The sequence below is a fragment of the Microtus ochrogaster genome, chromosome 16 (genome assembly GCF_000317375.1).
Source record: "Microtus ochrogaster isolate Prairie Vole_2 chromosome 16, MicOch1.0, whole genome shotgun sequence".
Classification (NCBI taxonomy): domain Eukaryota; kingdom Metazoa; phylum Chordata; class Mammalia; order Rodentia; family Cricetidae; genus Microtus; species Microtus ochrogaster.
In genome coordinates, this window is record NC_022018.1 from 22,488,639 (window position 1) to 22,511,296 (window position 22,658).

Here is a 22,658-nt window from a genome sequence, read left to right on the forward strand (position 1 = left end):
CACACCCTTCACCTGGGGGAGTGGGGCTACTTCTCAGGGGTCCCAGGTAACAGTCTCAGCCTGCGTGTTACCAGGAGCTACAGGAAGGCATAGGGTGATGATCTCATGCTCCAGGTACCATAAAGGAAGTGCCGCAGAGACAGAGAACCCGGGCAATTCCCCTACCTGCAGTGCTTGTTTGGGAGCCTGTCAAGGGAGATGGTCCTGTTTCCACAAGGACATTTGAAAAACCTCTTCATGCCATCGTGCCAGTGGAGGTTATGCTGTTCGCTGATGCAGGTCTCCAGTGGCTTGAAGTGGGTGTAGGCACACTGCACAGACAACACAAACCGCATGCGCAGTGAGAGGCTTTGAAGGAGGGACTAGGAGCTGCTGAGAGTCTTCCCGCAACAGTCTGTCCCTGCTGGGACTTCATCAACTCATCCTTTTTATGAGACAGGGTTCTGGAGCCCACACTGGTCTCAAATTCATGCTCACGTCGAGTCTCCTATTTCCATCTCTCAAATACTGGGATTGGAGGCACAGAGTCACCACACCAGGCTCAAGTGGATTTCTTGACTCTCTCTGACACTGTTTTTCCTAATGCCTGCCTCATTTCCAGCTAAGCAGACACATAGAATAACATTACTCTGAGATGTCAGGAAGGTTGAGTTTGGAGGTGCCTGTCTCTATACCCAGCATTTGGGAGGTTGCAGCAGAAGGGGAGTAAGCTCAAGGACAGCCTGAGACACAGTAAGTTTCAGCTCAGTCAGAGTTACATAGAACCCTTCCAAAATAAATAAATAATTAAAAAAAAATTTTTTTAAATGTTTGGCCAAGTTCCCAGAGATGGCAAACTTTGAACCATCAATACACAGGGTGTGTTGGAACTTAAACAGCAGGAGGAACAACTTGGTCGTTGCAGCCACAAGGCTGGATCTCCCTACAAATGCTCCACAGCATCACCATCCCGTCAGGTAGGGAGCCTGAACTTTGTCTATTTTCCAGCCTAACTAAATGACATTACAAGACACGGCCCCACATCCCCACATTCCTAATACCCTGCCAACTTGTCCCACACAGCCTTGCACACACCGTCCTGCACGTCACTACTCGGCACTTCACTTCTCGGATGTTCCTCATCTTTTCTTCCATTTGTTCTTTTTTCACTAGTGGCTCAAAATAGGATTTCTGTAGCTCAGCCTCGGCCTGAGGAGAAAACCCACAGGAGTAACTCCACCAAATCCAGTAATGCTCACAATAGTTCGAGAACCATCAAAACAGAACTGAAGAGACAGGCAAAATGTCAGAATTCTTCACAGAGTAAACCAACTGCAAACCAATGATCATAAGAGGCAGAAAAAAAAGAGTCCTTAAGATAGGGAATAAAAAGATCTAAAGGCATTTGGTTTTTAAAACAAATTCAAATAAATCCAGTGACATTATTAGCAATGCCAGTAAACAGACTGCTCCAACAGATTCCACACGGCCCCACGGGTGGCCACACCATCTGCTAGGTACTGGTCTCTACAAGTGCTCAGGGCACAAGAGCATCCCAAGCAATTGGAGCAGCAGGGATGAGGGCAGGGGGCTGTATCTAAAGAGTGATGACACTCCTTTGGATAGCTGCACAAGGTGAGCGTGCAGAACACACAGGAGTGCAGCCTGCAGTCTTTGAGGCTGGCATTGTCATCCTTTCTGAGTTTCAGTCCAGTGGAAAGACTTATGACCCCATTGTTAGGTATTAATCAATAGAAGAACAGATAATTGGGAACAGTGGCATTCCCCAGGGGACAGTCTGGGAATCTGCTATCTAAATGACTGCTACCAGCAGGGTCACTCCCCGTATGACAACAGCATTCAGTGTCCTACACAGATGTGGCATGCTTTAGGGGACATGTGGATAGGAACCTGACTATAACATACAGAACAGAACTGCTTTCTGCACAGCGTGATGCTCTTGTGCATGGTTGATAAACACTTGACTATTCTAAGAACATGACTAGGCAGCTCCTGTGTGCACCGACGAAATGTTTAGTTCCCAGGATAACTCACGCCTGCTCTGCTGAAGCCTCGTTTCTAGGCTGTCTCATTTACACTTACGGATTCAAGCCTCTGACTATATTATTTCTCCTAGGGTAAGCTATCTCCAAGCATTTAAAGGGCAAAATAAGTATTGTCAAAAATATTTTCCTGTTCTCTCTCATATAGTTTGTATATCATAATGATATCTCGGAAACTGTAAGTACAGGCAATTTATACTATCCATGAATTTTAATATGGATGCTTGCTATTAAAGGGGATTGGGAGCGATGGGGTTAATTGTTGACTGGATGTACCTGACATGTCAGTATAAAAATGTCTGAATGGAAAAAAATTGCTCTCATATTACAGAGAAGAAAACAAGTAGTAAACATTATTTCTATATAACACAGCCAAGCCAAATGTAAACTTCATGATATGGCAGTCTATTTAATAATACATCAGTTGTTATTCTTCACGGCAAGGACAAATGCAAACTTAAAATATTACTTGAGAGTACCAAGCAGATGGCTCAGTGGGTAAGAATACTTGCTTTGTAAGTCGAACCACCTGACCTGGATCCTTGGAATCCACATAAAAATTAACATGCATCTGTAACCCTAGCACAACTAAGGCAGAACCAAGAGAAATGCCCAGAAGCTTAAAGGTCAGCAGGCACATAGCCCAAGAGCTGAGCTGTCTTCTGATGCTCACACACATACACACATGCACGTACACATCCCCCATCTGAAACATTCCTGCTTCTCAAAGTGAACCACACAGGTCTGTCTTCACCTGTGCAGAGAAGCAGATAGTCCAACTAGCACCTTGATTTGAATGACACTGATCTGATTGCTTAGGCGCTTACCTCTTTCAGGATGTCTGTGTGCTTAGACTTTGCTTTTAGAATTCTCTGGAATTCGTCTGATTCTAAGTAGGCAAGTTGCTCTCTCCTTTTTTTCCTGGCAGGCTCCAGCTCATCTTCTGCAGAACATAACGATTACTGAGACACCAAGGGAACCAGTGTGCTTCACCCACCAGCTCCTTTCCCTTTCTGTTCCTTCCAGGCTCTTCAACCCTGACAAAGGGACCCCACTTGTAACTGGCAGGGTAAGAGTGGACAGAAAGCTGGGCACGAGGGGCTGTGATCCCATTATTGGCAAAGGAAGGCAGGAGAATTACCAGGGTTGAAGATAACCTGGGCTGCATAATGAGGCTTTGTTAAAAACAAACAAACAAAAAGTAACAAAAAACTAAACAGAGAGGTAGAGCCTAGAACAAGAACATGAGGTGGAGCATGCCTGACATGAAGACTGTCCTTCACTTCTGAGTACAATGATAGAAAAGAACACAAATTTGACTTACGAGCCCATTTAAAAGGACATTAGCAGCTCCCGTGTTTTTAAAAATAGAAACAGCAAATTATAACAAAGGAATTCCATTCCTTTCAAAAATCTTTATGTAAATATAAAACGCATAGATTCAGTGAACAATCCTTTCCTCACGTGCTCAAATTGTACATGATTCCATTCCAAGTCAGTGTGTTATATAAGAATAACTGGATGAGCCAGGCAGGTGCTATGTGACTACAAACCCAGACCTCAGGACACTGGAGCAAGAGGAGAGTTGGACTACTTTGAGACCAGTTCAGAACCAACACAATGTCAGGGTACTGGCAATACTTAAGAGTACTTCTTTACTAACAGGATCTGTCTATCCCGATACTGACTGTGAAGCTGCAATACCTTCAGGAGAAACCATGTTGCTCTTCTCTGCACGCTCCTTCACTTCCAGTACATCTTGGGGACACATCTGCTTCCTTACAATACTGTTTGGATCCGTTTTTGTAAGAATCTGGCCTTTTGCCCTTAATTTTGCAATAGCAGCTAACTAGAAAAAAAAGAGTTGATATGAGACAGATACCTGTGGCCTCAGCCCCTTTGTTCTCTAGAGAAACTGGGCTGCTAAGATGGTCTGAGTTCCGTCCTGGGAACCCATGTGGAGGGCAGAGAGAAGCTCCTCCTGCAAGTTGTCCTCTGACCACCACATGCATGACACGTGCACTACACACACACCAAAAAGAGCACACACAATTACTAAAATTTGACAGAACAGAAATAGGTCTACAAACAGCAAAGATCTGGGCCTATGAATGGTATTTCACAGAAATAAGCACTATGAAGTAGCAGAAGTGTGCTTAGGGAAGTTGTTGGAAAGTCGAATGTTCTAACATAAAACACTTCAGAGATATACTGATTTGATACTTATAGGCTGATGAATGATGGGAGGAAAATATTAAGTGTCTTTGCTACTGTGATTATGTTTAATTTCTGTAACTAAACCATTATGTTTCTCTAAGAGTAGAAAGTTGTGCATACAGCAGAACCACTGTAAATTATAATATAAAACAGCATGGAACCTGAGCCAAGATTTCACAGTGTTCATTGGTGCTGTGTATTGGGATGGCATGTGGCAGGTTCAAAAGCAAGTCTGTAGAAGTCTCTCCATCAACACGGGCAAGGATTACCAGGAGCAGCCTGGATTCATCATGTGTTTGACTCTGAACTAATTTTCTGACATTGTGTGCTCATACTTTTAGTAGTAATAAAATTTTCATGACTCATAAATTTAGTCACAAAGGGCCCCTAAACATAGTTGCAGCCCTGGATTTATTTAGATTTTGCAGTTTTATCTCAACAATTACAGGATTTTTTTTTTTTTGTCTAAAGCTACTGTCTCAAGATGGAGACACTCTCTTCCTGAAGGCTGTTTCTTCTAGACTGACGAGAAAGTGCACTGAGACAATGGCTCTCACCTTCTTGGGTTAGATTAATGACATTAGGCTGACACCATCATCAGTGCAAATTACTTTGAATCTATTTAGGATAATTGGTAAACAGCTGCTAAGCGACCATCTTTCCTGGACAGTAGCACAGGGATTCAAATGCAATCTCTAGTCACAGAATACTAAGTCAAGCAATGAAAACAGAAGCCAGCAAAACCAAACAAAAAATACTTTGGTGTTTATAGTACGTATGAGTGCTTGTGTGCACACGCAGGAGCTTGTGGAGGCCACAAATGGACACCAGAGTTTTTCTTCCTTGATTGCTCGCACCTTATTTATTTAAAATTCATTTGTATGTCTGAGAACCTGCTTATCTGTGTGTGTACCCTGTGTGTACAGGTGCCCTGGAGGGCAGGAGGGTGTCAGGCAGTTAGAGGCTGTGTGAGCTGTCTGTTGCAGGTCTAGGATCCTCTAAGAGCACCCAACTTCTCCAACCAATGTGACCCACCTCTCCAGCCTTATCTTTTGAGATAAGATCTTCCCCCAGCCCAGAAGTGCTGGTCAGCAGGGATCCATTTGTGTGCACTCCCCTCCTCCACTAGTGCTGCAGGCAGCCGTGAAGCCTCACTTTTTACAGGAGCACTAGGGATCCGAACTCAGGTCCTCATGCACAGCAAGCGCTTCATCAGTGAGCCGTATCCCCATACCCCAGCTACCTTTTTAGCTTCTGCTGCTGCACCCAGCTTTGGTTTTGGCGGCGGAGATTCATCAAAAAAGAGAACATCATCCCCTTCTGAGATGCCTCTTCCAAGCTTAGGCATCCGTGTGGCTGTGGTTTTTTCCAACCTGGGGAACTCGGCCCCAATTCGAGGAGACTGGGCAGCAGACTGTTGAGACGAACATGGCACCGCTGGGCTCTGGACTTCAGATGAGCTCTGAAGGAATCTTGAAAGGAATATGAAGTAACTAAATAAGGGGCTGCGCATGTGGCTAACAAATCATTTGTCTAGCATACTCCAGGTCCTGGGCTCCACCCACAACTAAATCCCAAAGTAAATAAATGCAAGGAAATACACTCCCAGGGCTCAAAAACCTTGAAGTCTAGAACTCTCAGCGGACTGGGAGACCCTAGACAAGCAAGGGAGGACAACTAGTTGTAGGTAAACAACTTTCCTTTCTTCGGTTAAGAATTCAAATTAGCAACCAAGAACAACAGCAGCTTTGCTCACTGTCGGCTAACTGAATGCCGTAGCTGTTCTATCACTGCCTAACCGATGACTCTTTACCAGCTGGCTCTGCAGGAGTCGCTGTCTACAGCACACACCTACAATTGCGATGTGGAGGTAACTCTGTGTGTGGTTAGCTGTAAGACCCCCAGGGCCTCACGGCATCTCCCTGCTTTTCAGTTTATCCTACAGGAAGGGAATATCCTTCACAAGGGAGGGGTGAGATGGTGTGATGGCAGGGGGTAAAATGATTAAAATTCCTTACAGACATGCATGAAACCGTAAAGAAAAGGAGATTCTTAACAAGAATGGCACTGCAACCTACACAGCGATTCTTTTTTTTTTTTTTTTTGGTTTTTCAAGACAGGGTTTCTCTGTAGCTTTGGAGCCTGTCCTGGAACTAGCTCTTGTAGACCAGGCTGGCCTTGAACTCACAAAGATCCACCTGCCTCTGCCTCCAGAGTGCTGGGATTAAAGGCAGGCATGCGCCACCATCGCCCAGTACAGTGATTCTTTTGTATAGATTTAACATATTAGGAAAAAGATTCAAGCCAGGTGTGGCGGCACATTCCTACACTTGGGAGGCAAAGCCAGGAGGATGATGAGTTCAAAGCTAACCCAGGCTACATGAGTCAGGGTCTTACAATGTAGCAAAGCACCTAGAACAGACAATTCTAAGTCTCATCAGTGTCAGGGTTACAGCATGCACCACACTGTCTGACTGAGAACCATCCTTCCAATAATTACCTAGTTATACTTAAGACGGCTTCAATGTGAAGACATTCTACACACACATGAAACATCTATTCAGCGATGATGGGGAAGCTCAACCAATCACATCTGGTTAGGGTGTGGCCACCTGGAGCCCAGGTAGAAAAACCTGGAGATGCAAGTGTGTGCCCTCTCTGCGCAGTGCCTGCCGGACCTACTGGATTTCGAAACTCCCATTCTTATAGTGTAAGTTTCCCCTCTCTAACTATTAAAGTATTCCTGTTACTCTTGAGCTAGCCTGGTTACTTATCGTAACGACCTAATTCACCAGTACCAGCTCTGATCAATTATAGCACAGACACAAAAGTTAGATGGTAAGTTTCAGGAGATGCGAAAAGCACAAGAAAAAAACTCAGTAAAACAAAAGAATTTCATATTTTATAGTTGTCTGCAACATCCACAAGATGTGAGCCCTACAGTCTCAAGAAGGATGTGTAAATGTTTTCCTACAGGGTCACACTGTTGCTCGAACTTGTAGCCCTCCTGCCTCTACCTTCAACGGTTGGGATTATAGGCATGTGCTACCATGCCTGACACTTTCAAAACAATTGCTTTTTATGTATGTATGTATGTATGTATGTATGTATGTATGTATGTATGTATGTGTGTATGTGTGCGTGCATGCATGCAAGCCCAACACTGAGTACATACAGGAGGTCAGAGGAAAACTTGTGGGAGTTGGTTCTATACTTTTACCATGTTGGCCTGGGGATGGGATTCAGCTTGTCTGGCTTGGTGGCAATCATGTTTACCTGCTGGGCCACTTGCCAGTCCCATGCTTGAAACCTTTAAAATAACAAAGTCTGGGGCTTTACTTCAGAACCACCCCACCCAAACTTCTCATTTTGTAGATAAAATAGTGAGGTCAAGACCATTGTTCAGAAAGCCTCTTCTCACCTTCCTAGGGTCATACCTATTTCTTGTACCAGCAGGCTCTGGGAGCAGTAGCCTAAGCTAGACACAGACAGCTCAATGTCATTTAAGTTATAACAAAAACAGTCAACCCACATCGGCAGCCACATTCAAAAACCTACTAGAGTGTTCTGAGGAGTCCTGAGTGATCTATCCAATAGGGAGTTCAACTACTCTTTTACCGTTGCTGTATCTCTTCCGACTTCCGCTTCCGCATTTCTAGCATCTGCTGCTTTTGCTGCTTCAAGAGGGCTGACGCGGAGATCGACTGGATGGCAGGTTTTGGGCTCCCCATTACTCCTAAAACACAAGCCACATGCTAGGGTTGTTGGGGAGGGAGGTCTGGGGAACATGGGCAGACACACCATAATCACATATGCTGACTGTACCTGAAGACTGGGCTTTGGCTAAGTGCTTTAAGTTTCTGGCTCCAAATGTGGGCAGGGCCATCAATTCCCTGAACTCCTCGGAGCAAGACAAGCTCTTCTGGGGAATTCCTGAAATATGCAAACATTAATTCTAGAGGATTCAGAATCTAAATGGTTTCATATCATGTGACATCACTTTTTAAACACTATAATCATAACTTAGTAACTAGTTAGTAAATAAGATGGATTACTCAAAGAAAATGCAGAATTTTTAACTTAAAGGCCAGACTAGGGGATTGTGAATATCAAATGCTAAGCCCCTGAGGTCTGTGGGGCCCAGGGATATGCCATTTCTGGGACATGAGTAAGAGGCCATACAAGTAAGTTACTGGTCACCCTTAGGACCACAGGTACCAGTAGACTCTTGCTGTCACACCTAGGCCTATTTTAACAAAATCAGCCAGGAACCTGACACTAATCCTAGATGCTGAGAGCCTGACTAGCTAAGACTTGGCTAAGATCAAGTTGCAGATTTTCCTTACTGCTCATCACCAAGGTTCTCTTCCTTTAGTCTATGCAACACTGGCCACTAACCATGTGATAATTGGCTATTCATCACTAAAGAACATAAGCAAGCCATAACCATTCTCAATCCCAAATACTGCATCTACTGGAGACAGAGAATGGGTGCAGAAAAAAAATTACCGAGTTTTTGTTTTGTTTCCTGGATGATGGAGTTTGTGCCCCTCACAACCAAATTAGTCAAAGTAGTTTGAACTTTCTTCTTAGGAGCCATAGCTGCTGCCCTGAAAAGACAAGAGCCACCAAGGCAAAAATTACTGAGCTGCAATGCCTTCAGAAACAAACCATGAAGATTTTTTTGGTATTTTTTTTTTGTTTTCCAAGACAGGGTTTTTCTGTAGCTTTGAAGCCTATCCTGGAACTAGCTCTTGTAGAGCAGGTTGGCCTCGAATTCACTGAGATTCGCCTGCCTCTGCCTCCCGAGTGTTGGGATTAAAGGTGTGCGCCACCAGTGCCCAGCACAAGCCATGAAGATTTGCATGCATTTGTTACCAACAGCCCAAGTTTCTCAAGCCTCACACAAGCAGGCTTTGCTAGCCATAACTGAGTAGCCAGAGTTCTGGTTTGTACACTAAACACAGATGGAGAACAGGTAACTTACAGATTTGCTTGATGTCTTGCCAAAGGGTTGGAAAAAAAATATGTCAGTACTGTGATACAGAAGCCTAAGGATTTGTCTTAAAATAATTAGTGTCTGTTAAAGTTTAGTATTTTACAATTATAGGTCAGTTTAAAATGTTATTAGAAGCTGGGCAGCGTGGCACAAACATGTCATCCCAGCACTAGGGAGATGGAGGCAGGAGGTCAGGAAGTCAAGGCCAGGCTTCATCACACATGCACCCATGAAGTTAATGGCTTCTAGGAGGTCTGCAACCTCACTCTGTAATGACGACAACAGAAATAGTAACAACGAGTAATAATAAAAAAGGGAATGACTCAAGGGATGTTGGCACTTTTGTTTTGATACGGGAATTCACACAGCTTAAGCTGGCATGAAATTCTGCCACAGCTGGGCATGGAGTCCTGATTCTCCTGCCTCTATCTCTTGACTGTTTTCTCTTTTCTTCTCCCCCATTCCCCCTCACAACCCCCCCCCCCCCCGACAGGATTCCTTTTTGTAGTCCTTGCTGTCCTGGAACAACTAGCTCTGTAGACCACGTTGATCCTGAACCCACTGAGATCTGCATGCCTCTGCCTCCCAAGTGCTAGGGGAAAAGGCGTGTGCCACCACTGCCTGGCAATTGTTTTTCACTTTAGAAAAATGTTTATTTATTTTTATGTGTATATGCGCGTGTGTGTGTGTAGGTTTGCACAGTGAGTGCAGTGCCCAGAGAGGTCAACAAAGAGCAGGGCATCTCCTGAGGCTGGAGTTACAGAGGCTGTGAGCCACCTGGCCTGAGTACGGGGAAGCAAACTCAGGTCCTCTGGCAAAGAGTACGCCCACCTCTCCAGACTGCTTCCTCCATTTGGGAGGCTTAGGTTGGTCTTGGGCTCATGTTCTTTCTGTCTCAGTCTCCCAAGAGCTGGGCCTGCAAATGTGGGCCACCCCACTCAGCTAAACATGAAGCATGGGCTCTATGTTCAGATCACATGACTCTCCATTCATTCTGAGTGTACTCCTCTCTCTCTCTAGGAACGAAAGATGCTCTTAACCACTTTGGCGAAATCCTTTCCCAAATGCAGCCCCGAGAAATGTCGTACATGGACGCCGCAAAGGATTCAGAAGAAACCCCGCCGTAGTAGAAACCATCTTGGCACAGCCGCTCTTTTAGGCTGGTGCCTTTGCGGAACTTCTTTGGAATCCGTCCTCCGGAGAAGGTCGACTGCAGATCGGACCGCTTTGCACTAAGCTTCTTGTACTGGGCCTGGATGTGATACTGGCAGTATTCGCAGTCATGCTGTTGGGGAAAAGCACCCAGTGAGGACATGGGCAGCAGGCTGGAGGTGGCGCAGTCCACTCTCCCAGAGCTCCCACTGGCTCACCACTACAGCACCCAAAGTCTATCCCTTATGACTGAGTCAAAACCATAGGCACAGCCCAGACTGACAGATTTGAGACCCACCAAATTAACAATCTGTGTACACGGCTCTCCATTCTTCTTCTTGGCTTTACAGGTTCCCAGGTCCATAGCTTCTCCCATAATTAAGACTTTTTGAGGATGATCAATAGATAAGCACACCTGTGAGAGAAAGGTTACACAAGCCTTTATCGTAAGAATGGGTGAAGATTTCTGCAGCTGATTTTGGAAGGCATTTTTTTTCTTTGCTTTTTTGAAACAGGGTTTATCTATAGCTTTGGAGCCTGTCCTGGAAGTGGCTCTTGTAGATCAGGCTGGCCTTGAACTCACAGAGATCTGCCTCTGCCTCCTGAGCCCTGGGATTAAAGGCGTGGCCCCCCCCCACCTCCCCCCGCTTTTGCTAGGCATTTTTGAAGCCAGAGCTCTATACAGATATAAACTGAGGAAAGCAGAAGACTCATTCCGCTCCCTTCTGTCTAACCAACTTTTCCTTCCTCTTGGTTATTGGAATCCTGACTGTCCTGGCTGGTCAAGTGCTTAGCCTCAGACAATGGATGTAGTGGCCCTGTTTTCCCAGCATTCCTTACAGCCAACAATGGTCATATAATAAGGCCTGACAAATTATACTGAAACAGGAATTGGCACAAAAATCTTGATTTCCCACTAAAAAGAGCCAGGCTGGCTCACCCTCCTTCATCTTGCCGCCAATGGTGGTAAGAGGCCAGAAGGACAGTCTCTGAGTGACCTTGGCTGACTCAACTCTCCCATTCCCAGCTGCCAATCCTCAGACAGACCTACCAAGAACAGGCTGAGATAAGAAGGAATGTTCTCAACTGCCTGGGCTCTGCCCTTGTTTCCAGAAGGGGATATCTTGTCACTTGAGACCAGAAGGGCTAGTGGTTACTAGGTAACAAAATCCAGATCAGAAAGCTTTTAAAATCCCCAGCTAGCCATGGAGCAAAGTTGGCCACAGGTAAGACTCCATGTACACTGGAGAGCTCTCCTGAGTCTAGAGAGATGAGCCTGCCTGTAATGGAATAGATTTGCCTATTGGATTCACACTCTGGTAGCAGAGCCTGTGCAAAACTGAATGCCAGATCTAGGAATTTTAGCAGAGAACACCAAGCTAATCAGAGCTAATCACAATCCAGGATCAGTAGTAACCAATGTTCCACCTTCCAGGGTGGGGAGACACAGATGAAGACTTTTCACCATTCTCTCCTGGGTCAGTGTAGAAAGACTACCCACTGCAGTTCACACTGGCTGGCAATTCACCAGGAGGCAAAGTAACCCAGAATGCGAATGACGATGGGGAGGTTAAAGATTTGCTTTGCCTCTAAGCTCCAGCTAGGACTGTAAAATTAATGAAGCAAAATTCATTCAACTGCAACACACTGGCCTCTTGATACAGCCCTGGAAATTTATGCAAAGCTAAGGAAACCTGAGTGGAAGAGCTCAATCAACTCGAGCTGGCGAAATGGCTCGGCAGGTAAAAGCGCTTACTGTGCAAGCCTGGAGTGCAGTTCCAGAAAGGTGGGAGGGAAGGGACTCCGTAGAGCTGTGCTTGCATCTCCACAGACATGCACTCTCTTTTCCTTTGATAATAATAAGAGTTAACTCTGGGAACTGTGGCACTAATTCAAAACGATTTAGAGTAAGTAGATTCAGAGAATATTGGTAGGCAATGAGCCAACAAATGAAGAACCAGAACAATGGGGACAAGGGTCAGGACAGCTCAGAGGTAGATTCACACAGATGTTTCTGATAAAACACTAAGTGTATAAACCACACAGTCAAAGCTGATAGTCTTACCTCCTCGGAGCCTTCTTTGGGCTTCATGGGATTTGCATTGAGCAATCCTATGACAGTCCCTTGTTCTGTCTTCCAGAGATCTTTGTGAACTTCTCCAAACAAGAACAAGGACACACACCGCGTCAGGTCACGAAGGTCATTTAGTTTCCAGATGCTAAATGTTTTCCCCTGGAGTGAACAGAGCTACTTTTAATCACTTTTGAATCCTATTTGATAGTGCCTCCATTTAGGGTTCAAGTGTTTTATTGTGGGAAAATATTTGAATCTAATTCACCTGAAAGAAATGGCTGTCAGAGTGCTTTTCAAATTCTACGCTAATTCTTTCTTTGGGCTTTAGCATTTATTACCTGCCTCATTTGGGATGAAAGAGAAGCAAGGCAGGCCACAAGCAAACTTAGCAGAGGGTCTAACTGGTCTAAGGGCCAGCACTTCTGTCCAGTGTCACAGTACGTGGTCGTGTGTCCCAACTTCTCACACCCACCCTAGTGAGACAAGCAGCAGCTATGGCGTTATCATTCCTAACCTGATCATAGGACTAGATACCAGGTAACCAACTGTCACCAACTGCGCTGCTAACAGTTATCCAAGCACACACCTCGCTGGAATGGGCCAAACATCTCAGCACCTCTGGACTGTCATCTTACAACCATGGAGATCTCTGGGATTTGTGGACTCAGCGTCTCTAATGACTTGGCTTTCTCCACAGGACACAAGTGTCCCTTAAAAAGTGACAACCGAAATGCAGTAAAAATGACTGGATAACAAGAAGCCCAGCTGGCACTCAGTCAAGAGTTCTCTGCTAATGGTACCCTTGGACACCAACCCAAAGACATGAGCTGACTGGAGGTTATTTCAAGAGGACCGACAGGCAGCAGCTAAGGCTGGGAGACCCGCCGTTAGCCTGGGCAGGAGCAGCTTACACTGTTGGTACTCTGTGGAGTCACTTTTCTCAGTATCACCCCGAATGTCACCCAGTCCGTTTCTTCCAGGTTCTCAGTGGCCATCTTCTCCTTGATCTGAGACAGTCTGATCAGTTTCCGACCTGTCATTTTCCTGTCCATTTCTGTGGAGGACACTCGAGGTCGCCTGCGTCAAGAAGCCAGTAATTAATGGGTTATTTTTCTGGCAGTAGACCACCTGGCACCTTACCAGGTGGTAAGGGGGGCTACAGGGGCAGCAACCTCTTCAGTGCTCAGGAAACTTTTGTATAATATGGATTTAGCATACATTTATTTTTATTTAGTTAGTTTTGGTTTCTTGGGACAGGAACTCAGTTTTTAGCTCAGGTTGGCCTAGAACTCATAATCTTCCTGCCTCAGTCTGGCTAAAGTAAGCTTTTTTTTCCCCCGTACAGTAGATTAAAAAATAATTTTCAAAGTGAAGATTACTTTTCCCTGGACATAGATTTGCCTATAAAGTTTACTTTATAATCCTTTGTAATTACAAGAAATTATAAGAAGGTACTGCTATTCTGGTTAAACTATCTTTTTTTGCTTTGAGATTGTGTTTCACTTTAATAGCCCAGGCTGGCCATGTAGTCATGCAGGCTAGCCTTAAACTCTCAATCCTCTTTCCTTAGTTTTCTGAGAGTGGGTATTAAAAGTATGAACCATCACACCTAAATTACATATATTTATAAATTAAAAAAATAGTCTAGGATTCTAAACCTGCATACAAGAGTCTAAAGTGCACCTATACAAAGATAGGAAGTTTTACAATAAGATCTCTATCACTGTTTTGATATGACAATGTCTGATTAAATAGCTATTATCTGTCCATTTTCTTTTAACAGGCAAACATTCTTTTTTTGTTTTTGGAAATAGGGTCTTTTACATAGCCTTGGCTACCAAGGACTTACTCTGTAGACCAGGCTGGCCTTGAACTCACAGAGATCCTCCTGCCTCCTAAGAGCTGAGGTTAAAGGTGTGCACCACTATTCTTTTCTGTGTTGCCGTCCCTAGACAGCCACATCAAACTGCACTAGGCTAAAGATAGCATGGCCCGCTGTGCTGTGGAGTTCCCAGTCTGACAGGACACAGAGCCATCTAGTGGGACGTGTTATAGCTACTGACCTGAGACGCAGGCCTGAGAAGGCTTCCACGGAGACCTGGGGAACCTGTGGGGCCCGTTCTTCAGAATTCCCAGGGGTTCCTGCGCTCTGATTTCTAGTCATCCCACTGGGTTTGTTTCCAGGAACGGTTTGTGGTAAAGGTGCACTTTTTGGTCTTGGAGAGGAGCTTCTGGGCTCTAGAAAATTGGAAATAACCTGTAGCGGTTGTGAGGGTGTGCTTGTCCTTGAAGATGACTCTAGAAAATTAGCATAACAAGTGGAGAGAAAATGACTGAGAGGCATAAACCTGCTTAGGGAGTTCTTTTTTAATCAACATATGGGATAATTTTTGTTGCTGTTTTGAGACTGGGTCTCAATATGTAGCCCAGGCTGGCCTAGCATGGAGGTTCCTCCAAATTTTGGATGTAGAGGTACGCACCAAGATGCCTTAGGCAAACAAATCTTGAGACAGAAGACCAAATCTCTGCAGTGCTGCCCAACAGAATTTTGAGTGGAAATGGTTGGGAAGCTCACAAATACTTTTAACTCCAGTTCCATGGGAGCTGGTACACACACAACACACACATCCCCCAGCAGACGATGTATTTTCAACAAGGTGGAGCAGTGAGACCAGTGAGGCCTTGAGTACCATACCTGCAGGAGTCTTTGGCATCCTAGCTACCCGCTTGGCTCTGGGTAAAGCAGGGACATCAAGCTCTGCAGAAAAGCATGCTGACTCCTGAATTCTCCGAACTTTCTTTTCCTTAAGAGGGGGCTGAAGAGATGCACCTCCTTGATTGAAAATAAAAGGAATTAGGAATGCTGCGGTTTTGGCAGGAGCTGAATAAAAACAGTAATGTTATTGTTTCTTAGTAACAAATATGCATATTATTGCTAGAATTAAGTCACATTACCAGGTGATTTGTGCAAAAGGGCTATACTTGGAGGCTGTTTAATCGATGCTGCCTTTAGCTGCTCCTGTAAGGACTTCATCTGCTCTTGCAACTTCTTTAATTCATCTATGAGAGAAAAATATACTAAGAATCAGGGGATAAAGTACTGTACCTGACACAAACACTGGCCGTATTCCTGCTGTCCTTGTCCCAACCTCGAGATTCACAACACAGTCCTGTCTCAGTCAGGGTTACTATTGCTGTGATGAACACCATGACCAAAAGCAAGTTGGGGAGGGAAATGTTTATTTGGCTTACTCTTCCACAGCACTGTTCATCAGCAAAGGAAGTCAGGAAAGGAGCACAACCAGGGCAGGATCCTTGAGGCAGGAGCTGATCAGAGGCCATGGAGGATGCTGCTTACTAACTTGCTCCCTATGGCTTGCTCAGACTTCGTTCTTATAGAACCCAGGACCACCAGCCCAGGAATGGCACCACCTACAGTGAGCTGGCCCTTCCCTGTGATCACTAATTAAGAAAATGCCTTACAGTCCAATCTTATGGAGGTATTTTCTCAATTAAGGTTCCCTCCTTTCAGATAATTCCAGCTGACAGAAAACTATCTAGAACAAATCCCATACTTCAAACTCAGGAATAATTGTTATATTTCCAAGAAGTTCCATAGAGAAACAAATTTTTTATCCCTAGTAATCAAGCCTTCGACGCTTGGGCTAGCTATGAGCTTATCCTACTAGCTGAGCATGGCGGTACATCCCTGTAATTCCAGCACTCAGGCGGCTGAGGTGACAGCCAGGATAAGACCCTTCCTCAGAAAAACAGAAACCCAAACCAAAAAAAAAAACAAAAGAGGAATTTGTACAGACACCTACCACATAAGTCAAACAATAGTTTGCTTCACAAATTGAAGCTTACACGTCAAACACCGGGTTATGTATTGGGAGAAACAGCCGACTATTGAGTCTTGTTCTAACTTAAAACTGTATGAAAAGAAAGGGGCATGCCTCAAAGTGGCAGTCCAGGAATGGTCTCTTGTTCAAACAAACTGTATGGCAGCTTTGTAGCCCTGCCCTGGCTCCCATGAACACAAATTCTAAAGCAGCAGGAACAGCGTTAGAGCCGTTTTGGGGAAGATCAGTTAGAGCTGGCTGACAAGGATGTAGGGAGGACCTTGAATGCTGAAGTCTGACTTTAAAAGCCTCATTTATCAGCTCATTAAAGTCCAGTCACGTGTGTGCACGCACATAAGGGCTTTGTTGTCAGTCGTCTTTCATTGCTCCTACTTTTTTGAGGCAGGGTCTCTTACTGAGCTCACAGATTGTGCCCCAGGGTCCCATCTGTCCCCAGCTGCTCACACTGGAGTTACAGATAGATACACACCACACCACTCAGCTTTGGAGTGGGCATTGTGGATCTGGACTCAAGTCCCCATGCATTTTACTGACTGAAGTCATTCTTCTAGCCTTTTATTTATTTTAAATAAAGCCACTGGCCATCACCCTTATACCTGCAGCTATTTTAAAGAGAACTATCAAACTTGTGGTCATCTACTTTCTCATGAATAAACTGGGGAAAGGAAGCAATCCAGGTACCTTGCAACTCCTGATTGGTTTTTTCTTGGCTGGGAGCAGGAACAGGGAGAACCTTGTTCTCAACTTGCTCATCATCTGTTAAGTCCCCCACATCGCCAAAGAGAGTGGCCAAATTTTCCTCCTGGCTTTCTTTCTTTCCCTCTTCTCCACTGTCGGCCTCCTCTGTGTAAGATTCACCATCGCCATCAGCATCAAAAAGCTCATCAAATTCATCAGGCTCACCGCCCTCGGGAGACAAGGAGTTATTCTCTTCTGAATGACAAGGCGAGGCTGCTTCGTTCTCCTCCAGCAGGGATGCCAGTAGAGACAGGTCGTCTTCCTCCACTAGGGGAAACGGGAAAGTAAGTCTACCCCAGGAAGAAGGATACGACAAGCACACTTACTCAGTCAGCACAGACACCACAACAGAAACAGGCCTCCAGATCTGTCACTCGGCTGGCGGTTGTTGGCCTTTTATATTCTTTCCTGACCCTGAGAGCAGGGGCCAGGCACCGAGCGCTTGCTGGCACTGCTCTAAAGAGCCGTCTTCCTGCAATACCAACTTTCATGGAATTTGACCAAGGAATAACTAAAGAACACTTAGACTCAGATGTAGACCAGACTTTACCTACTCTCTCACTTTTCAATTGTTACTTTTAAATAAGGAAAGATATATAAATAGCCATCACCTAGAATTAGCTATCACTAACATTTTTGTCATATTTGCTTTTATTTGGGTTGGAGAGATGGTTCAGCGGTTAAGAGCACTGACTGCTCTTCCAGAGGATCCAGGTTCAATTCCCAGCACCCACATGGCAACTCACAACTGCCTGTAACCCAAGATCTGACACCCTCACACAGACATATATGTAGGCAAAACACCAATGCAAATAAAATAAAAATAATTAAAAAAGATAAATAACACTTTATTCCATTGGTGATTTCACGTGAATGATAAAATTAACCCAACCTAGAACATAAGAGTTTTTGAAACAAGATCTTGTCCAGGAAAATCTCAACGTTTGCTTAAAGAAGGCAAAGTATAATAAGCCTGAGTCAAAGAGAAGTGCAGTTTCAGCTGGGCAGTGGTGGCTCACACCTTTAATCCCAGCACTTGGAGGCAGAGGTGTAAAGATTGCTGAGTTCAAGGCCAGCCTGGTCTACAAGAGCTATTTCCAGGGCAGCCAGGGCTGTTATACAGAGAAACCTTGTCTTGAAAAAACAAAAACAAAACAAAACAACAACAACAAAAAAAAACCAAAAAACTATTAGACTCAAACCATTTCAAAAGATTTTCGCATCCAGAGTGACCTCTGAAGTCAGACCGCCCAGCTTGATTCCCTGACCTGACAGTTTGACATGACAAGTCACTAAACATGACTATTTTGTAGTAGAAGAAGACCAAATGGTAGTTCTCCATGAACCAAAGAGGAACCAATGAAAGCGGAAGGCCTTACCATTCATGCTGTTGAGAGAATAGTTGAGATGAGCAAGTGTGACGGCAGATCGGGTAGGCGGCCCAGGAGATGAGAAGAAGAATCTCGGCTGTGTAAAACCAAGAGATGGTCACATCACCCTTGAGTCACCTCACACCCAACAGAACCCAAATCCCCGATTCTGTGAAAGCTAACCTTGGAATGCATCCAGCACTTGGCATTTCTCACCCCCACCCCATTATCAACACTCAGTAGCATCCTCCTCCTTGCATATAAGAAGTGCTCTTACACTTGGCTTCAAATTGTGGCTATGGAGTCCCAGGTAAAGCGCAGTGTCGGGTGTGAGACTACAGAGTCAACAAGGTGTGAACAGAAACTATTCAGGCTGGGAAAATTTTAAGCTGTTATCCCATTTTTTTTATTATTATAAAGCATTTGAGGTCTACTATATCATTGCAGCTACTGAGATTCTACATAGTTCTACTTTTTTTTTTTTTTTTTTTGAGACAGGGTTTCTCTGTAGTTTTGGAGCCTCCTGGAACTAGCTCTTGTAGACCAGGCTGGCCTCAAACTCACAGCGATCTGCCTGCCTCTGCCTCCAGAGTGCTAGGATTAAAGGTGTGCCTGGCTATGCCATAGTAGGTAGCAAAGCACAGAGGAGAAGAACAATTAAGACAAAAGGATAACATTGCAGCTGGGCATGGTATCAAACACCTTTCATCCTAGTACGCAGAGGTGGGAGCAGGCTGTCAGAACACGACCAACAGAATGATGAATGTTGAATGCCTTGGGGAACTGTGCGAAAACTCCAGGAAAAAAGGCAGAGGGCCTTTTACCTCAGATGCATTTGTTCCTGGATTGTTCTTGGAAGTGATTTTATGCCTCCTTTGACAAACATTTGCATTCAGTTTGTAAGGTGTGTTCATTCTTGTAAGGACGCTGGAACACAGAACCTGAATGTGGATATGGCCTTCTGTCTTGCATTCAAGACAGATATAATCTATAGTACGTGTCAGACAACCGGTCTGTTCTGAGAAAGTTCTGGGAGAGGGCTGCTCTGTTAATATTTAGTATGTGTTTATACTATAATATTTGGTATGGCATTTATCTGCATGGTTTTCCGAACTCAAACACCCTTCCTTGGACCATCTTTCTTTGTTACACTCATGTCCTAAAGTACACAGACACTGAAGTACAACTGTCTGCAGCGTCTACTATATCATTGCACTTTTTAAGTCACTTTTTAAGGTCCTCAAAGTCCAGGTCTCCCAGACAGATCTGCAAAGGTCCACAGCAGGCGGACCTCTGAATCTGAGGCTGGTCTGGTGTGCAAAGTGAGTTCCAGGACAGCCAGGGCTACACAGAGAAGTCCTGTCTTGAAGAAAAACAAAACCAAACAATGGATAACACCGCCCAACTCTTTCCGGTGTTTTGAGAAACTCTCACTATTCAGACAAGGTCAAACTTGAACACAGCTCAGCGTGGCCTCCTACTCATGAGACTGTCCTGATAACTAGAATGAACGCCACCCCCCCCAGCTGGGCGGTGGTGGCGCACGCCTGTAATCCCAGCACTTGGGAGGCAGAGGCAGGCGGATCTCTGTGAGTTCGAGGCCAGCCTGGTCTACCAAGGGAGTTCCAGGACAGGCTCCAAAGCTACAGAGAAACCCTGTCTCGAAAAACAAAACAAAAACAAAAACAAAAAAAAAAAAAAGAAAACCCCCTTCCCCACTCCGTACCCTGCTTTCCGTTTCATGTGTGCAACTGAGCCCAGGACCTTATAATGTTCTACAACCAGCTTGCCCTTTCGTTATGTCACGCTGGCCGGTCCAGAACTATACAGACGAGGTTGCTTTGAAGTCATAGTCTGCCTCTGTGTCACCATCCTTGGCTGGACTTCAGTGGTTCTCAGAACTGCATCCTATTCCTTAGCTTCTGCTTGTGCTATGGCATGCAGTTTTAGCAAGTCAAGGTTTTAACTATGGTACATTCTCGTCACTCACTCCATAGACATTTGTATGGATATCCACTGGGATATCACGATTGTAAGCTTCTTGAGGGTTAGACACGCAAACTGTCTTGGCTCCTTCCTACCAGTCTCCTGCCCTGCTTCCCCAAATCAAATCAGTATACCCTTCTGCTCCTGACAACCAGGGCATCCTAACAATACTATGGCTCCTACCTACAAATGCTTAGTCTTCCACTTTTCTCCTAGGGACAGCTGGCACCCTAATTTAGGTCACCCTGAATAACTAACTATATCACCTTCCTGTCCTGGTGATTTTGTTCCCCTACAATTGATTCCTCATACACCAGAGTTAATTAATTAATTAATTAATTAATTAATTAATTAATTCTCTCTCTCTCCAGGGTCTGTCACTATGGCCTCAAATTCACAGAGCTCAACTTGTATCTGTCACTCAAGTGCAGCAACCACCCCAGCTACTCACCCCTTTAGTCAGTGATACTTTAGGAAAATAAATCAGGCCATGAAATTCTTTCAATTGAAACATTCTGATGATTTCCGATTATCCTTCGAACAAAATTCACAAAGCCCATGAAGCAAGCAATGGGTACTTTTTCCCCTTGTTTTTATTTCCCCATCTTTCCTGTGTTTACTCCATTGGCTTGCTTTCAGCTTCCTGAACCATACACTGCTTTTAGGCTCTAAGCACTCACTCCACCAGAAAGCTCCCCTGGACTTCGTTCTCATCTCCACTTAGCTAAGTTCTAGCCTTTCTAGTCGGCCATATCTGTAGGCCCCTTCTAGCCCTCGTCACTACACATCTGTCCACTGTGGGTGCCTGTTGTCTGGATCCTCATGCCAGCCTAGGAAGGGTAGGGCAGAGACTACGTGTCTCTTTCTGTAGGAGCCCGGTACAAAGTATGCACACTTAATGGGGGTCAGCAAGAGAGGATCAGTGGGGCGGCGAGCATTTTAAAATGGTGCTCTTAAGGCAAGCAAACGTACCGGCATTCCGTGGGTTATTTTAAAAAGACTTGAAAGCCGGGCACGTACGGTGAAGACGGGGTTCAGAGAAAGAGGAGGAGGATAAGAGGGGAGGGGTAAATGTGACCAAATCTCCATGTGTATACACTAAATTGTCAAAGATAAACTTTTAAAAAACAGAAATAAAGGGGCGCTCTTCAAAAGAATACAAACTAAAAGAGGCTCCTTAAGCACACGAGCCCTCAATCTTCCAGCCCCGGCCGAAGGTCTCCAGTTCGCCCGATCCGAATCTCGCCGCCTCTCAGCCTCAGAGTTTCGCGCCTCTCTCCCTTGGACCCCAAACCCTTCGCAGACGCCCTGAGTCTCTCACACGCCCTAGGCCCGGCATTACTCACCCAACACCCCGTCTCTTCCCGGCCCGCACAGGAACGCGCCAAAAATTACAACTGGACTCCGCCCCGCCTCTGACGTCACGCGCTCGCCTAGCGAGGACGCCTCTGATTGGCTACATCGGAACTGTGCGCTGCCACTCATTCTGGGCGGGGTAAACACCGCCTCTCAGTAGAGAAAGCTGATTTGGTGTAGGTCCCTCAGCGCCATCTTTGTTATGGGCAAAGAACTTCCGGTTAGTGAACCCGCCGGTTCCTGTAACTAAGTTCCCTAGCGCGTCCGAACTCCAGCGTTTACCCCTCTCAGTTAAATGGAGTTTCTCTAAGTACTAACTACACAAGCCTAGACGACTATCAAACGACGTTCACTGCTGCCCTCACAGGTCTCCCTGGTGTAAGTGAACGTATCGAAGTCTGAACCAGTTTTGCTGATCCTGTGTCCAGTTTAGATATTAAGATTTAAATACAGAGAGAGCCAAGTTTCTACTTTTCACTGTCTGACATACAGGAACTAACATCTCTTCAGATTTTGTTTCATCATCTGTAAAATGAGGGAAGGCTAGATGATATTTTTGGGCTCAGAAACCAATATTCCTAGGATAGTGCAGAGTTGGGAAACTAGAATTTAGGTCAGAGTTGAGAATAATTTATTAGATCATTCTTTAGTAAAATTCAAATTTCATGTATTTACATCCTAAACAGTGTTTATACTTAGTACTAAAAGCAGTTTCCAAGCTGGGCAGTGGTGGTGCACGCCTTTAATCCCAGCACTCAAGAGGCAGAGTAGGCAGATGTTTGTGAGTTCGAGGCCAGCCTGATCTACCAGCCTGAGCTAGTTCCGGGACAGGTTCCAATGTCTACAGAGAAACCCTGTCCT

General features: G+C 45.0%; 1 protein-coding gene across 2 annotated transcripts in view; it reads right to left on the minus strand.

The window, feature by feature from the left end:
* Positions 1–21,856, minus strand: part of Mcm10 (minichromosome maintenance 10 replication initiation factor) — a 24,636-nt gene extending 2,780 nt beyond the window's left edge. The window contains exons 1-18 of one of the 2 annotated variants that reach the window (XM_026783069.1): positions 21,788–21,856; positions 18,465–18,552; positions 17,029–17,352; positions 15,440–15,544; positions 15,180–15,317; positions 14,548–14,722; positions 13,396–13,561; positions 12,476–12,643; positions 10,709–10,825; positions 10,347–10,543; positions 8,769–8,869; positions 8,085–8,192; positions 7,878–7,995; positions 5,503–5,731; positions 3,747–3,891; positions 2,870–2,985; positions 1,075–1,188; positions 166–311 (exon numbers count right to left, since the gene is read on the minus strand). In XM_026783069.1, the coding sequence (XP_026638870.1) occupies positions 166–311; positions 1,075–1,188; positions 2,870–2,985; positions 3,747–3,891; positions 5,503–5,731; positions 7,878–7,995; positions 8,085–8,192; positions 8,769–8,869; positions 10,347–10,543; positions 10,709–10,825; positions 12,476–12,643; positions 13,396–13,561; positions 14,548–14,722; positions 15,180–15,317; positions 15,440–15,544; positions 17,029–17,352; positions 18,465–18,471 (2,474 nt within the window). In that variant the 5' untranslated portion in view covers positions 18,472–18,552; positions 21,788–21,856. Of the gene's footprint in view, positions 1–165; positions 312–1,074; positions 1,189–2,869; positions 2,986–3,746; positions 3,892–5,502; positions 5,732–7,877; positions 7,996–8,084; positions 8,193–8,768; positions 8,870–10,346; positions 10,544–10,708; positions 10,826–12,475; positions 12,644–13,395; positions 13,562–14,547; positions 14,783–15,179; positions 15,318–15,439; positions 15,545–17,028; positions 17,353–18,464; positions 18,553–21,787 lie in introns of both variants that reach the window. The other variant, XM_013349033.2, reaches the window with a different exon arrangement.
* Positions 21,857–22,658: the final 802 nt, after the last annotated feature.